This window comes from Grammomys surdaster, unplaced genomic scaffold, assembly GCF_004785775.1.
Source record: "Grammomys surdaster isolate TR1022 unplaced genomic scaffold, NIH_TR_1.0 264, whole genome shotgun sequence".
Classification (NCBI taxonomy): domain Eukaryota; kingdom Metazoa; phylum Chordata; class Mammalia; order Rodentia; family Muridae; genus Grammomys; species Grammomys surdaster.
In genome coordinates this window covers 6977570-6995307 of record NW_021604705.1, presented here as the reverse complement: position 1 = coordinate 6995307, position 17738 = coordinate 6977570, and the positions used below count along the sequence as shown (strand labels likewise).

The following is a 17738-nucleotide window of genomic DNA, read 5'->3' as shown; positions in this document are numbered from 1 at the left end:
AGGAAAGGAAAGGAAAGGAAAGGAAAGGAAAGGAAAGGAAAGGAAAGGAAAGGAAGGGAAAGGAAAGGTCTCAGAAACCCAGAACTCAGCCAGACCCTAATAATGAATTGGTGTCAGCTCCTGGTAGAAGATGGGGAGTCACTAGGAGAGTCCTCAGACCTGCTTGAACCAAAGCTGACCAGTGGGGCTTTAGGAAAATGCTATGCAGATATGAGATTTGGAAATTAACATTTAAAATTCAGATCAGAATATATACATTTATGCAGAATGGATAGCAATATTTACTCATGTGTTTTCCTGAGGACTGTACTCTATTAACTATTAATCACTCTATATTTGATATTTATTCAAATCACCTATGTATTTCAGAGATTATCATGTTGATTTATTAGTAATACATCAATGATATATGCTAATGTGGGAAACAAAACATTCAACTAGCTCGGAGTTTCTTGCATTTTCAAACAATACTTCAGAAAACTAATTTGAGCCAAGTTTTCAGGGGTCTATTGGTTACATGTGTAAGGCCCCCGGAGTGGGGAGACCCCCACTCAAGCCACAGGAGATTTCGACCATTCAGAATCATGTTAGAGACCGAACTTGCTGCAAACTGCAAAAGGCTTTATTTCTGAATTTCGGGGTATCAGTTGGCTGAGGCCGAGGATCACAAGGGGAGCGTCAACCCCGAGGTTTGGGAGCAAGTGGTATTTAAAGGAGAAAAATCCTCAAACCAGGGTGGTGAAGGGGGAAACCATGAGGTGACAGTGGAAAAAGCCCAACCTACATCATAAAAATAGTTGGAAAGTTTCAACCTATTATTCGGCTAGTCACAAACCAGGGTGGGCAATGGGAAACATCCTGTACACATTCTATTCAGGAATGTGACCTTAGCCTAGTCATTTACCTTGTGGTCAGTCACTGTCTGGGGTGACTTGGCCAACCTGTATTACTTGTTCTGCTATTCTTTGTTGGACCGACCTGGTGACTTGCCCCTGGCTAGTTCTTTCTTAGGGTGGCCAGCTAATTCCTGGAACCTAGGCCTGTGAACCTGTCAACCTTAATTCAGATGAGGGGGTCTCAAGCTTCTCTATGAATTTTTATATCCTTACACATGTACTTGAGATATTTATTGTTCTGCCTTTGTCTTTTCAATGAAACCAGCTCATATTTAAATATACCATTCTCAAATTTTACAAGTGTTTTACACCTATCTCTCCACTTCATTTTTTGTCTCTCAAAAAACAGAGTGCATCATCAAGCACAGGAGGAATGGGTTAGTAAATTTGCCCTTGGTTTGTCTTAGCTTACAGGCTGGCCTGCCTTCGGGGACCTAGCAGCTGCTTTAACCATCGTGACGGGCCACCACTGCCAGGGGTCAGGTGTGTGTAGAGATAAAAGGGCCCCCAGTCAACCCAGTTCTCTCTCTGCCTGCATATTTCCCTGTGCTCTCTGCCTGCATGTTTCCCTGTGCTCTCTGCCTGCATGTTTCCCTCTCTCCGCCTGCATATTTCCCTCTCTCTGTCTGCATGTTTCCCTGTGCTCTCTGCCTGCATGTTTCCCTGTGCTCTCTGCCTGCATGTTTCCCTGTGCTCTCTGCCTGCATGTTTCCCTGTGCTCTCTGCCTGCATGTTTCCCTCTCTCCGCCTGCATGTTTCCCTCTCTCTGCATTCCCCGTCTGTTCTCCACGCTTGCCTTCTCTCTTTTCTTCGCTACCCTCCTTTTCTCTGCCCTCATGCTCTGCTCCCATCTGCCTGTCTACATGTTCACTAGCATGCCTCTGCCTTTTCTCCAGGTCCTCCTTTCCCCTCCCCCAATAAAGCTCTTTTACACCAGAGCTGTTGCATGTTGTATTTTCTCAGGGTGCACCTTGGCATGAGGCAGCCAGAGGTACCCCCTTGTGGCATTATATCTCATTAACCGTTACATTTAAACATTTATTGTTGTTGTTGTTGTTGTTGTTACTATTAGTGTGTGTGCTGTGTGCATGTATGTGTGAATGTTCACACATGCCATGGCCTGTGTTTGTGTAGGTTAGAGAACAACCTTTGGGAATCTGTTCTTTATATATTTACACTGGTTCTGGGGACTGGACTCAGGCACCAACCTTTCCAATAAGCACATTTACTGGCTGAATCATCTTTCCAGTCTCTTGGTCTATCCTTCGGTTATCAATTGAATGTCCTTAGTTTGTCTTTGTGGTGGTCGATGCTCTGAAAAAAACTTGTATTTTTTTTTTTTTGTGGTTTGTTTTAAGACAAATAGTAATAATAGTGGAAAGTGAGAGAGAAAAACACTCCAAATTCCTCCTAATTCCTTCTAGCCACTTGCTCACAAACCAGACACTGGAGTGTTTTAGAGTGTGTGAGTTCCTCTGTTCCACCCCAATTGCTCACTTTCCTTCGTTTTTCTCTCTCCCTTCCTCACTTCCTTCTCTCCTTCCTTCCTCCCTCTCCCTTCCTCCCTTTCCCCTACCTACCCACTCTCTCTTCCCTTTCCTTCCTCTCTCTCTCTTTCCATCCCTACATTTCTATCATCCTCCCTCCTCACCTCTCCTCTTTTTCTTTCTTCCTTTTTTTTATGATTGTCATTTAATTTCTTAAAACAAGCTGAAATATCTCCACAGTTTCCTTCTCATTCTGATTCTAGGCCATCACTTGAGATTTTTAATACTTTTGGTGAGTTCAGTGACAACAGTTCACTTTCAGGTTCTAAACTTCACACTACTTCTAGGGTATTACCTAACCAGGATTCGCACTCATTTCCTGTAAGTTTGGATTCCTTCAAGTATTTTGATTAGTTTTTCAATGATATTACAATTACAATGTGTTAAAGTTATCTGAGAATAATTTTTCTTCTCAATCCAGCTTCTAATTATACTGAAATATTTTATGGAATACTTTTACTATGTAAGATGTAATAATGATTTTATATTTTACTCATTGACCAAATTACTTAGTGCCTTATTATTTTCTTCAGCTGGACCAAATGTTAGACACACTACTTCCAGTCCCCAGGCTCTTTCCTAGGCAAAGCCTCAAGTCAATTTAACAAGCCAGGGAGGCCTTCAGAGACTTCTTTGAAGTGTGAAGACCTGGGAAGACTCATCCAGTATCTGTGTAGAGAAGCACAAACTTTAAGAGATGCCTTGCTCTCTGTGTGAGGACAGAAACCTAACTTCAATTTTCTTTCTCCAAATTGCAAAAACTATATTTTATCTTGAAGACACCAGAACTACGTTATTTCTCGGGGAGGAAAGAAGGAAGTGTCTTCTTTAACTCCTTAATTTTAGCACATTAAGCCTTCCTCCCCCCACTTTGTTTCTTCTTTCATCTTTCTTCCTCTCTGCCTTCTTATGCATGATCTTTAATTTGCATTGTTATATACTTGGATATTTTTAATAAAAACATATATCTTAAGTTATTTTATCTCAGGGAAAGTTAAGGCATCCTAGGTTTATAGGTGGTACTTGCTTTTCCTGTAGGGTTAAACGAGACCCAAGCATTCATTATTTCAAACAGGTATTGGCAATACTCATTCTATGTTTCACCCACACTAGTGTAAATGGTATAGTAATGATTACCAGAACATACTTGCCACCCACTGAAAACTAAAATTGATCTGACCACTCTCATCTTCCTAAGATCCTGGTAAAGTATTATACACACATACAAAGAGAGAGAGAGAGAGAGAGAGAGAGAGAGAGAGAGAGAGAGAGAGAGAGAGAATTGGTCAGTTTGCTGTTTGTTGATGACGAATTATTACCATAGGTTTGGTTATCTTTTGTTTCTTTTTGTTTTGTTTTTGCTTTTCGAGATAGGGTTTCTCTGTATAGCTTTGGCTGTCCTGGAACTCAATCTTTAGACCAGGCTGGCCTTGAACTCAGAAATCTACTGCTTCTGCCTCCCTAATGCTGGGATTAAAGGTGTGCACCACCATTGCCCGGCTTATCTTGTGTTTCTTGTTTTATTGTTTTTGTTTTGAAATGCCCAGGTGCAATTCTGAGTGCCCTGAAAAGAAATAAGAATTTTTTGGTTTTCAAAAATACAAAGCATTGAGACTTTTAAAAATATTTGCACATATTTCATTTGCAGGACTTTTTATTGATAAATGAAAGAAAGCTAAATGTAGTCCCTGCTGAAATGCATTGGTTATTATTTTACTGCCTTACAATTATTCCATTGGACCAGCCTTTTTGGCAGTTTATGTGATCAAATTCTAATCCCTCATGGACTGCTCTTTCCAGATGTCCACCACTGTAAAGCTTCCCTGAGACTTTAGCATGGAAACCCACAACTTTTCCTGCATCTTGCTAACAATATTCCCTCACCTCTCTCATTCTCTCAGTTGAATAGGTAAAATCTAGTCAGTGTCTCAGCTGGGCCTCAGGCATGGAGGCCTGATGTTTTACAAACTTATGCAGAGATTCCATTCCCTTGTTTAATTTGGTTATACCCTTACACCCCTCCCCTAGTTCATTATTCTTTACTTCTTTTTAAAGTATTTATCACTAACCAGCTTAAAATCATTTCATTCGACAATTCATATTTATGTGCACTTCTTTTTTAATGCATATGATGAGGTCTGAGCTAATTAGAATTTATCAAATCCTTATTCACGTAAACTCTGTGTTCAGGCTGATGAATGGTCCACCTTCTTTACTTTTTAGTTTATTTATTCTTCCACTCTGCTTGAGAACAATCTTAAGTCTCTTTCCTTCTCTTTCAACTGTTAATCCCTCTTTCTTCCACTGCTTTCTGAGTAGGTTACTTCACACCTCTTTCACCATGAAAATAACAGACAACAGAATGAATCCTTTTGTTTTAACCTTGTTTATACAGAAGCTAGTAACAATATTCAATTTCTTGGATTTTCCTTACTTTTGTGTGTGATAAGGTAGTAATTATAAGCTTTACCTGACAGTGTATGAATGTACTGTTGCCTGGGCTGAAAAGTTTATTGATAAACACAAGATGTCAAAGTTGATATTTTCAATATTTATTAGTAAGGCTGATACAACAGCCTTTATATAGCACAGTTTACATAAGTTATCAAGATACAACTGTGTACAGTCACAAAACCAAGACATGTTTTTACAGAGAATAAAACTCAAGACAGATTTACAAGCATTTTGTCTCTACACAATTCTCATTTATTTTCAGATCAGTTTATATAATCACTAGCCCAAGAATTTGCATTTGTTCATTAAATTTTTCAGACTGTTTGGTAAACAAGAAAATAATAAAAAGATTAGCAAATCACCAAGAAAGCATGCAACGTATCATCAGAAACTAGACGAATTTCCAAGAACTTCATGTTTTATTGGAAATAAATTTTATTAGGTTTTAAACTTTTCTTAGACAAGAAACACCATTTTTAAACAGATGTGTTGTTAAGATATTAGCACACACATTAATCAGTAGTGGGAGCACCTGAGCACATCACGGAACAAATATACGGACACAGTTGAATGATAATCACAGTCACATGCTGACTTCCCAAGGATGAGGCTAGCTCTACAGTTGCTATGTTACCAAATGTTTAGTTATATACAGGATAACAGATTCAGAAAATGCTCTCAGTCTACCTATCAGATAAAGAACTTGATTAAGTGATTTTTGGTTAATGTGAATCTTCAATAATAGCCACACGAGACATACAGAAAACATCAATCAATATGTCATAGTCAATGGGAATATAGGTATCACTCATTCATTCATTCTTGTGTTACACTAAAGGCAAATAATTATTAAGGGAAAAGCTCATGATTATTTATTGAGCTTTCACTTTAGTTTCAAACTTAAAATTAGAGGGAAAGTCACTTCTGCCATATGTATAGTTATAAACACATGTAGCTGTAGTTGGCTAATTTTGGACTATTTGACATTATAGCAATTAAAATAAGTTTTTAAAAATATTGTTAGTTATGATTTAAATAATAAAGTAAAAAAATACTATAAACATCTTTATGATACTTTAATGAAATGAAGCATTGGTTAAATCATTTCTAAGAAACTGGGCACAGTATAGTAACAAATAATTTATTTTACTCCATATCACTGCCAGCACTATTGTTACTATGACTACCACCGACATCGTAACAACCATTCTATAGTGAGAATCAATATCAGCTGGTTACCAGCTATAATATTCCCAGGATACAACTAGTCTAGTGTATACGATTCCCCCAGTCAACCTCATAGATATGCAGAGAATGTATATTTAACTATCATGATCTATTAAAATATGGACCATATTAAGGATCAAGGGCAATTACTATCCCTTAATGTTGAGTAGTGTTCTTTTAAAACACAAATGGTAATCAAATGAGTTCAGTCACCCAATTTTTTCCTAATATTAAGTAAAATCAGAGAAAACACCAACTTCTTGCTACTAGTGTTATCTGTATCTATAATAATGATTATATAATTTCCCATCTTTTATAAAAAATCATTCTGTGCTTTTTCTTCTCTGTTGAAAGACTTTTAAATACTAAATTTAAACCAACAAGTAACTTTCATTTCTGATTACTCAATAGACTAGTAGGGAAATGAAATGCTTCTCAAGGTTTAAGTGTTGCAAGAAGATTACTAATCTAGTAATTAGAGATTATAAACTGTTACTATTAAGATAAAAAAGCTAATTCTAATAACATAAGTCAAAATAAAAAAATGGAAAATCATGTATTATGTTATTTACAAAAAAGTAAAAAACACTAAGAGCCCTATTTGCAATTAAAAAAGAAATAGTTTTGTTGTGAGAAGGGCAATCAGTGTCCCTCAGAAGTGCATTCATATAAGAATTGGTGTTGCATAGAGCAATCCCAGTTACAGTCTAGGAGTTTCATCAGCTGCAAACTTGGCGCACTGGCTGGATCTTTTTCTTTCTCAAGGGGAATGCTGGTGCATGATCAGAAGCTCTGTCACTGACTCCCTTGATGGGTCTGATTGACCTAACCCATTGCTAGTGTCTTAAAATGGAGGGGAAGTTGTATTAGGATGTCTTCCGTTCTTTCAGGCTTAATAGCTGGCTACTCAGGATGATCTTGCTCTGGTGTGTAAGGTGTAACTAGACTGGAGTAAGCCACCATGCTATGCAGCCTTTCGTGGAACCCTTGCAGTGCCAGTGCTGTAGAACAGGATCAGGGATGAACCCGAACTTATTGTGAAGAGCAAATGGCAGAGCCTTTTGAGGTCAAAAGATCCTTTTACAATTCTTTTCCCCTCTGTTGTGACTGATTATAGGTTTCCTCAAATGCGATTGTCTGCTGGAAATATCCATGGCAACCGCTAGCAGATCTAGTAGTCTCTAAAACTAAAATGGTACCAATATCCTAGCTTTGAAAATTTGCATCTTCCATTGCTCACTTTAGCAGACTGTAAGTGGTAAATGGCATCTCACTGTCTGGGAGGAGGGACAAAAAGATGGAGGGAACAGAGTGGTGGTATTTTAGGACAACCAATGTGAATTTACATATTTTTTAATCAGTGTAAGATATACAATTTGTCATATACAAGAAATTCTTTACTTCTAGTATTTTAACATTACTTTCAAATTTAATGTTTTTCTCTAGAATATGAGAAAATTCAATATCCAATCGATAATTTTGAGATGATTTACTGTAATCCTACTAGAATTTCATCTTAAATAAACAATTTTTAGCTTGAAAGCTCCACAAAGCAATTTAGTTTATTTTGGGTAGGGTTTGGGAATGGGATTATAACCATGTACTTTCATAAATTTGGTGTAACAAATAATTTTTACTTAACTAGTCAATTTTTTTCCTGTTACATGGAAGTTTATATTTAAATACAAATGAGTTTTGGAACAGCTTGCTGCTTTGCCTATGCTGATGCTCATCAAAGGTTGGAAGTTGTTTCCCATATATAAAAGTTGAGAATTAAAAAGCTACAGAATAATTAACTCTCAGTTTATATATAAAGCTATATTTGCAAATGTGCTTTCCTATCTCATGTATTTCTTTATACACCATTATTTCAAGGGAAAGTGAATTTAAGTGACATTTGCAAGACGATATGTGCAAAGTAAGTAAAATCGGGACTAGAAGCCAGGATTTATATCCCAGCTGAGTGTGTTTCCCACAATTTCTGTGTTACTTTCTTTATGGACATTGGTGGTTGATGGGGAAGAGAATGTTTCATTTTAATGATTCATACAGTGGTTGTTTGATTCTATATTATTAAAATAGTCGAATATGTTTTAATTTCAAACATTGACTTCTTACATTCTTTCCCATCATGTATGATTTCTAATTCTGATATCACTAGCAAGAAAGCAGACTAGGAGAAGGAACATGACATTGATATCAGAATTTTCATTACATAATTATTGAGTTTAGAGAAAAAACATGGAAAATCAGGAGATGACAAGAGTTTAATCAATGTCATATGATAAATACAGTTTGCCAGAACAATAATTTTACATTTCTGACAGTACATCATTATTCAAGAGAAAGGAAATATGTAATATAATACATGTAATAGCAGTTTTTCAGAGAACAAGAAACCTTTTTCTTAGGGCACACCAATTAATCTAGATACCTTGGTGTGTACACTTGAGAACACCTTGACTTGATAAAAATTATGGAGATTGTAATGTTTTCAACCAATGTACATATTTTGTGGGTTAACATTCTTCTTTAAAATTCAGTCTCTAATTTTTGTTTTATTTCTAGATAAATACAATTTCATTTTAACCTACTATTATCTTCACTCTTCACTATTTTAAATTACATCAAAACTGATGTGCTTTTGCCACATAGAATTCAGACCTACTGTTGTATAGCTTTCTAATGAAGACACAGGGTAAACATGCACCGTGTAATCTAAAATCCATTGTTTATAACTCTGGCTTAATTTCCCAACACAGTCACCTTATGGTCCTGTAGACAACTCAGAATTGAATCTTATGTCAGATTCCAAAACACAAAGTTATATGAGAATGTAAGACAAGGAGTTTTGATCTTTTGAAAATCAAGATTCATTACATCAGGTTCCTTTTTTGTGTATAAGCAATGCTTTCACACTACCTCTCAACACCGTAATAACCTCTGTGCCCCCGCTTTTTCCTCAGTTGCAGCTCAGTCTTATCAAAGACATTTATCTTTAAAAGAATCAAATCTTCTTTCACAGTTTCTCTTCACAGCTATGAGCAATCCAGTGTCTCTGGCCTGTTTTCCTCAGTTTGCTTTCAACACATGAACTTTTAAAGTCTCTTTGTATTCCACAGCAATGCCGTCTATTTGCTTCTTGTTTTCTATCTCATGTTTGCCCCTGAAAACATAGATCAGCACAGTAGTGTTCAACTACAGTCTCGATCTGAGACTATGGAACTCTGCTTCCTCACTCTGAGCAGACACATCTTCAGTGTGTTTGAGTAGGACTCACCAACAGTTTGTGCCAATTGACTATTCTTTTTCTCAGATCCACTTTGTCAAGCCAGATGCAAGCTTCTCCAATCAAAGTCTTCTTCATAAACTTTCCTCCATTGGAGAAAAGTAAAATCTAGAAAACGTAGTCAGAATTATATGTGGATAGATACATACATATAAACATTTTCCAATTTTTAAGAAGTTTTTATCATAAAAAAGGTAACTACGAAGAGAAGGAGATGTAAGGACGTATTACATATACTTGAAAGAAAGCAGAGATATTCTTGAAATATCTATTAATACAAGTTAGTTCAGATCAACATTTTTATTATTCTTCCTTAAATTTTACTATATCCCCAAATCACACACTCTGAAGGATAGACAAATATAATATATAATATAATACAGTATAATATATCATATATGCTCATTCTAATTAGATATGCTTAAATTGACGAAAATGTTTCTCTTTAAAATCTATAACCTCATATATAACTATCAGTTTTAGGTTTGGGGATTTCACATATTGTTTTAAATCATTCGAGTCCCTATCTTTATATTAAGTTAATTTCAGGAAAACTCCTGATGTTCCATTCTTGTGGCTCTCCTCTCTTAATTTAATCTCTGAATGATATATTTGCTTGTATAGGATTTAGAGTTTTTTGTTTTTAATGATTTATACTAATTCTGTCAATGAAGCTTAACTTTATCTTTTCAAATATATGTATATAAAATACATATTTTAATTTAATTTATGTGTATGTGTGTCTGCTAGAGTCCTGAAGACAATTTCAGAGCCCTTGGAGCTGAAGATACAAGGGGTTGAGAGCCAGCTGATGTGGGTCTTGGGTGGTGAATTTTGGTCCTCTGGAAGAGCAGTACGTCATTTTAAACACTGAGTTATCCCTCCAGCCTCTAAACTCTAATGTATTTGTAATATATATTCATCTCCACTGGAATGTATTGAGTGCTCGTACCATGGAATAGTTTCATATATTTCCATATACCCTCCTCTATCCACATTTCCTTTTCCTGCACGTCTACTGAAGGCGTGTTAGGTGATAGTCATTCTGCTAGAGTACTTGGAAACAGCTAATGAAAATGAAGCCTTGCCATAGAGAAGCAGAGCATGGAAACATACAGATTATTGAATAGGAGATACTCTGCTTAGTAGAGTAATAAGTGAAGTAATTAATGAATAAGGTGTTATCGATTATACTTAGGTTTCTTGGTAAAAAATGACTATTGAAAGATGGCTATAGAGATACATGAGAAAGAAGCTTTGAAAGGGCAGAAAATGTGAGCAAGGAACTCAAGGCTTAATGTAATTTAAAAAGACTCAGGTGTGTCTGGAATATAGAAAAGTGACAAGGAACTGAGATCAATTCATTGTAAATAACACCCACTTGATACAATGATACAAGAATGATACAAGAAAATGACATTTCACCAGCTTTAATAGAAACCAAGTAATGTTTGTTAAAGATAACTCTGGCAGCTGTGTGTTGAATTTAAACAAGATGAGATATCAGTGAGAAGAAGACAAGGTGACTTACTAAAATGTTGTAAATAGCAAAGTAGAGAACCAAAAGACTTAGGGAGAGTGACCATGAGAACAAGAGCAATCCACCCAAAGAAGCAAAAGAGAGTGGTGAACTGGTGGCAACTGGGTAGAGTGAATGCGTTAACGGGGTTCACAGGGCTCCAGTGGTGATACTTCTACTGATTAACTCTTATACAGCATATGATCAGTATCTAAGCACAGAATATCTGAATTAACAATAAGTATAATAATATTAATGAAAAAGTAAATCAGTGATATATAACACAGTTACCTGAAGCGAATGACCTGCAGGACTTAGGCTGAATCTAAAAGTTTCATTAAAGGAAGGCTCTCGATCATGCCGGCATACCCTTGTTTTCTTTTTAATAACTTTTTTTTGGGTAGAGATGTTTATCACATATATTTTCACGTATAAATCTGAAAATAAGACATAAGCCCATTAAGTACCCAATCCATCAATCATTACATTTTCTGTTGTGTGCTGATGTTCTCACTATGTACTATACAAGCATAATAAATTATATACAATTTTGTTGTGGAAAACATAAAGTGATTTTAAGTATATCATTTTCTTATAAATTTAGGTTAGTTTTACTTAAATTAATTGTTGTTTATTATGTGTAGCACTCTAATTTTTATGCTGAAAAATCTAGCTGAAGTTTAGGAAAATGATTTTATCCTTAAAGTGAAAATTAAATTAAATTATTTTTCACACATTTTTCTAATGTATTCCATGCACAGGAGAAATTTTACCTAAAATTTCTTGCAATGTTTAACTAGTAGATATCCTTCATTGATCATTATCTTGAAAGTACATACCTGGTAAATGATCTGGAGACTTAAACTTGTAGGTAATATTTCTGCACTGGAGAATTTCAACTATTAGTTGTTCACCGTCTGTTTTCATTTCCTTTTTCAGTGCGAGCTTGATTTCTCCCATTACCTGAGTTTTAGCTAGAAGATTTAACAAAAACAAGTTGAAGAATAATTAACTCTACTTATTAAATGTTTAGCTAATCACTGTTTCAAATGTTCATTTACTGGATTTTTATTAAGTATTAAACACTTTATTGTATGTTCTGGATATAATGCACAGTTCAAACCCTTAATGAATAAATAGCTTCATGGGATCACATCATTAAGATACTTGTAAGAAAGCATGCTAGACATGTTAGGCAAAAGAAATTGTAAGTAGACGTGGTGGTATTCAGCTGTAGAGTTTTATGTTTGAAGAGGTAACTGATAACCTTGTAGGAAGAAAAACAAACATGGAAATTACAAAATTCTGATACAATATAGAGGGAAAAATGTCTTTTAAAATACAGTATGTTGTTTGCCAGCAGTCGCGTATCTCCAGGCTCTCATGAATACATGCTAGCATACCCAAATCTTACTGTATAGTTTCTATTTCCTGTTTTCTTTATACAATATAGAAGATAGTGATATGTAATGAAAAAAACTGTATAAGGCAAAAAGTATAAGTAATGTAGACTAGATTCATTGTAGTTTCTTCTAGAATTATAGCTTTTATTATTGAAGAAATTTTCTGCGCCACATCAAATCTGCTGTGACTCCACCATTTTTCTCTTAACTCATGGACTCATCCAGTGACACATGACTTGTTCATCTTTTTACTTTGGAATGAGTGTCCTTCTAACACTACGAATACAATGTGTATAAAATGCATAAATAAGTATTAATACATATTCATTTTAAAATCAGAATCTTGCATTTCTAATGCTGGTATATATAATTTTTTAAACAAGACTCTTCTGATTCTTTAACAGTACAAATATAACCTGAAAGCAAATGTTTGAGAATATGTTGTTGGCAGCTATGTTTAAAAAGGAAATATAAATCTATATATTTTAAATAACCACTAATCCAGACTTACAGGATTTTTCACATATTGGGAAAAGATATTTTGTTTGTTTGTTTGTTTTTTTGTTTTGTTTTTCGAGACTGGGTTTCTCTGTGTAGTTCTGGCTGTCCTGGGACTCACTCTGTAGACCAGACTGGCCTCGAACTCAGAAATCCGCCTGCCTCTGCCTGCCAAGTGCTGGGATTAAAGGCGTGCGCCACCACCGCCCGGCGGGAAAAGATAATTTAAGTAGATAGTTCCATGGGTAAGTAAATGACTAAGAAGAACAATTCTGAAGTATAGTAACATGGTTTCAAAAAGAATGTGACACCAGAACTCCTCTTGGAAGAGAGCTAAGGCTGGAAGTAGGATGGGGATTAGCTGAGATACAAGGGGAAAGGAATTCTGTTAAAAATAAACAAACAGACAGACACACACCAGCATGTTATCAGATAGGATTGCCATGTGGAAAATCCAGGCGCTGCTCATGGAGGGCCATAGTAACAGCTTCATTTCCACATTCAGAGCACTGGAATTTATTGAACATCTCTAAACACAATGCATTCTCAAACATTGGTTTTCAGGATAGATATTTGTATTTTTTAAAAAATCAAAAGAGCCTTGTTTACATGGATTATGTTTAACAGCATTAGAGTGTTACAGTTCTAATTTAAAAATAAAGTGTAAAGAGGAATTTTAAATAATCATTCATCTGGCATGAATGAAAACAATATATTTATAAGTAAATGAGGAGTAGATCTCAGAAAGGTCTCAGCAAGGCCCAGCTCAACAGTATCCGTAACCACATCAGACATGCAGAAGTTTACAAGGAAAAGAGAGAGTTGCTTGGTTCTCTATCTTCTTGTCCCTTATCCCCTCCCTCTCCACGTGCTCATGGCAGGCCTCTAATCCTCTGCTCCTCTACTTCTCCTCTCTCTCTCCCTCCCTCCCTCCCTCCCTCCCTCCCTCCCTCCCTCCCTCTCTCTCTCTCTCTCTCTCTCTCTCTCTCTCTCTCTCTCTCTGCCTTTCTCTGCATCTATTACCCTCTTAACTCCTCTCCCCATGCCATTAATAAACTTTATGAAAGAGAGAGAGAGAGAGAGAGAGAGAGAGAGAGTTGCCCAGCACAAGAGAATTCTAGACCCCAGCCTTGAATGAATGAGCAATGAGCACAGCCCACACCCAGCCCTGGAAAGCCTAGCTAAACTGTTGAGCTGGCAGCCTTGATTCATCACCTTGGGGTTGTCTGAGTCTCAGCAGCCAGGATAAACAGTCTTGGTGACCCCCAGCTGAAACTCGATATCACGTCCAAGAGATTCACAAAGGTTACATTATCTCTTTAGAGTGGAAGACATCTGTGTTTGCTGGATTGATCACTTTATCTGAGTCTCAAAAGAGGAAGTGAAATCTGAAGAGGTGGGTAAACTGATTACCGAGTGACTGGATCCATGTCCCCAAGGCTATAGAGAGATAGACAGATGTCCTCCATTTATCAAACCATTCCTGAGACTGTGTGTATGTGTGTGTGTGGGAGGGGGGAGTTAAAAATTATTACCAGTATATAATAACTGGTATATGATATTGGACTTTATTGTGACATTTTCATACATGTATATAATGCCACTGGATCAGATGCATCTCCCATGATCCTTTGTTTTCCCCATGCCCCCTCACTGATTACCTCCTTTGGAAAGAGAATTCTCACTCAAAGTAAATAGTCAAGCAAGGGACCCTCACTATTTGGAGTCAGTAGGAGTGGACAGAAGTGATTGCATTAAAGATACTGAAGCGTTTTCTCCCTGGAAAATACACTTTTATGGGTAATAGCCTCTTTTTCTAGTCTCAAACTGTAACAGCCAATGGTCTGCTGCCTCCTAACCTTCTCACTTGGAAACAGTTGCTAATTAAAGTTCCTGAGTCATCACACTGTCTGCTTCCTTTCCTGGAAGTTTCACCTCACATCCTTCACTGTGGGATGCTTGTGAAGCACTTGGTAAGGTTCACTTTATTGAAAGAGTCCCCAGCTTACTCTTTAACATTTCTAACCGAAGAGAGAAAAGGACATGTTTACTGAAGTCCTCCTAAAGCAGTTTTTTGAGTGATTTTTCTTCTGAAGCAGACTCTTTTGTGAAGATAAAAAGAAATCTTGTGTGTCTGCTGTCTTCACAGAGTGGGCACTTGCTCCAGATCTGGGTGAAACTTTGAGTTTCAGGGCACCACATACATAGAGGATGTGTGACAATATTTTGGAATATGGGCTAAGTGGCAGGAAAAAATTTTCAACCAATGTTCATGTATTAATGTTTTGAAACCCATGCTTCTTTGATTGTATTAGAAGAGTAATATTCCAAATGTAGAGAAAACATTGAATATTTTCATACAATGAAATGTTAAATATTTGAGGCATCAGATCTGCTTAACCTGATTTAAAGGCCATACAAGGTGTACATGAATTGATTCATCATATGGTAGCCTACAAATATGTATAATTTTCATGTGTCAATTTACCAAATAGATACTAATAATGTTACTAAAAATAGAAAAGAAATTATTCTGCAATGTAGCACAAACCTGGAACTTATACAGTAAGAGAATAAAACAAGTACTGGGCACATGCCCATAATTGCATTTGGAAACTTACAGGCAAGAGGCTCAAGAGTTCAAAGCCATGGCTCAAGCCAACCTTGCATACATGAGACTCTGTCAGAAAGTAAAGAAGAGGCACAAACAGAGGTAAAGAGATATAAAATATATGTTTCAATAGTAAAATGGCCAAATGATATATGAAGTAAAAATGAAAAATAAAAGTAATTACAGATAAGAAAGATCTGGAAACAAAAGTAAATAAAATTAATGAATACTATGGGTAGAGAAAACCATTAAGGTAGTTATACCTAATGTATCTGTGGTGGTTTGAATAGGAATGGCCCCAATATGCTCACAGATGTGAATGCTTGATAACCAGGGAGAGGCACTATTGAGAGATATGAACTTGTTGGGGTAAATGTGGGCTTATTGGAAGAAATGTGTCACAGGGCATGGCCTTGAACTGTAAAGTACTCAAGCCAGGCCTAGTGTCTTTCTGTCTTTCTGTTGCCTGTAGATCTGGTGGTAGAACTCACAGTCCCTTCTCCATCACTGTGTCTGCCTGCATGCTCCCATGTTCATTGCCATAAGCATAATGGACTAATCCTCTGAAACTGTAAGCCATCTCAATTAACTGCTTTCTTTTATAAGTGTTGCCTTGGTCATGGTGTCTCTTCAGAGCCATAGAACACTAAGACAGTATCTCATAATCCTGAAAATACTAATGAGCTTGTGTGTTAGACAAGCTCATTTAATTACACTTCACAGAAAAGAAATATGATTAATGAATGGACAGAGAATGAGTAAGTCTTGTGAAAGCCTGCATTGTTATATAAAAGAAACACAGTCATCGTGAAATAGTTAAGACTGAATAGTTAATATGTTAAAAGACCACAGAAGAGAATAAAGCAAGGAGAAGGAAAAGAACAAGTAAAAGAAGGAAAGAGGGAAGAGTAGGAAAAAGGGAAGGAGTGGGAGGAGGAAGGGAGGAATGGGAGGGGGAGGGAGGAGTCAGAGGAGGGAGAGAATGGTGGGAGGAGGGAGGAAAGAGTGGGAGAAGGGAGGAAGGAGTAGGAGGAGGGAGGAAGGATAGAGAGGAGTGGGAGGACAGCTGGAGGAATGAAAACGAAAGGATAAAACATAGGCAGCCAATCATATAATAGGAGAAGGGTGGATAGAGAACAGACTCCCTCATGCAAAAGTAGAATTTAAAGTTGAAATAAAGGATTAAAATGATACATGGTTAATTTCTTACTATTTAATTTAGTTTCTTAACCTGTGAAGTTTTAAAAGTAATTTAATGTATAAAATACTTATTGAAATTAATTCTTTCCTGTATTTTATATTGATATGTTCTTTTCATTTAAATTAATATTTATAAAGAGAATGAATAATTTCATTTGATTTTGGCAACACTTGGTCCTATTATATCTTTAGCTAGATAACATGTTTCAAGTAGTGTGGTTGTCAAATTATCTCTATTTGCAACAGTTTATTTTTAGCACTTTCTGAGGTGTTTTTCTTTTCATTAAAATATGCAGTGATCTTCCCACTTCTCTGAAAAAAGTTACACACGTATTTGAAGTGTGTATTTGTCATATCTGTGTGCCCACATTAATATAGATGTTGAAATATCTAACTTATATTTTAGGTAAATATAAACCACTAAAATTAACAAGCAATTATCTCACACCAAAAAGAAAACATAGTAGGCATAATCACCATTTCATAGAAAATGGCATTTTGTGTTTTGTGTACTTAAAAAATTAAGTCTAGGGTTCTGTGCCTCATAGACACCTTGTACTTTTTGTGAGTAAGATTGTCACAACATTGGTACATTTGTGGAAATATTCACTGCAAAATGTCATTGCAAAATGTATTTATAAACTACACTTCAAAATGTATTAGAATGAAAGGATTTCAGAAACAATTTTGTGGTTTATTTTAGCCATATACTAGACTTTATAAATCAGGAAAGCTTCAATTGGGAAACTTTTACGTGGCTTAAAGTATAGAAAATGTCCTCTTCAAGTTATTGTCCACATATACACCTTGGGTTAGAGATGTAAGGTATAGACAAAACAACAAAAACATCAAGGAAAATCTTCTAAAACTGCCAGGTGTGGTATCAGGCCCCTTTAATTCCAGTACAGGAATGGCAGAGGCAGGCAGAACCCTATGTGCAAGACCAACCTGGTCTGAATAGTACGATCCAGGACTACCTCAAAAAATACAAAAGAAACATTTCTGAGGCACTTACATAGGATCTTTGTGAAAATGTTTGCAAAAGTTGCAGAGTTACTTAGTGATGTGCATATTGACTAAGGAAGTTATTTATT

The 17738-nt window shown here is 36.2% G+C and overlaps 1 protein-coding gene across 2 annotated transcripts in view; it reads right to left on the bottom strand.

The window, feature by feature from the left end:
* Nucleotides 1-9380: 9380 nt before the first annotated feature.
* The window catches only part of Pclo (piccolo presynaptic cytomatrix protein), a 340751-nt gene continuing 332393 nt past the window's right edge, over nt 9381-17738 (bottom strand). For both annotated transcript variants that reach the window (XM_028776071.1, XM_028776072.1), the window contains exons 24-26: nt 11772-11906; nt 11224-11369; nt 9381-9521 (exon numbers count right to left, since the gene is read on the bottom strand). In XM_028776071.1, the coding sequence (XP_028631904.1) occupies nt 9381-9521; nt 11224-11369; nt 11772-11906 (422 nt within the window). The remainder of the gene's footprint in view (nt 9522-11223; nt 11370-11771; nt 11907-17738) is intronic.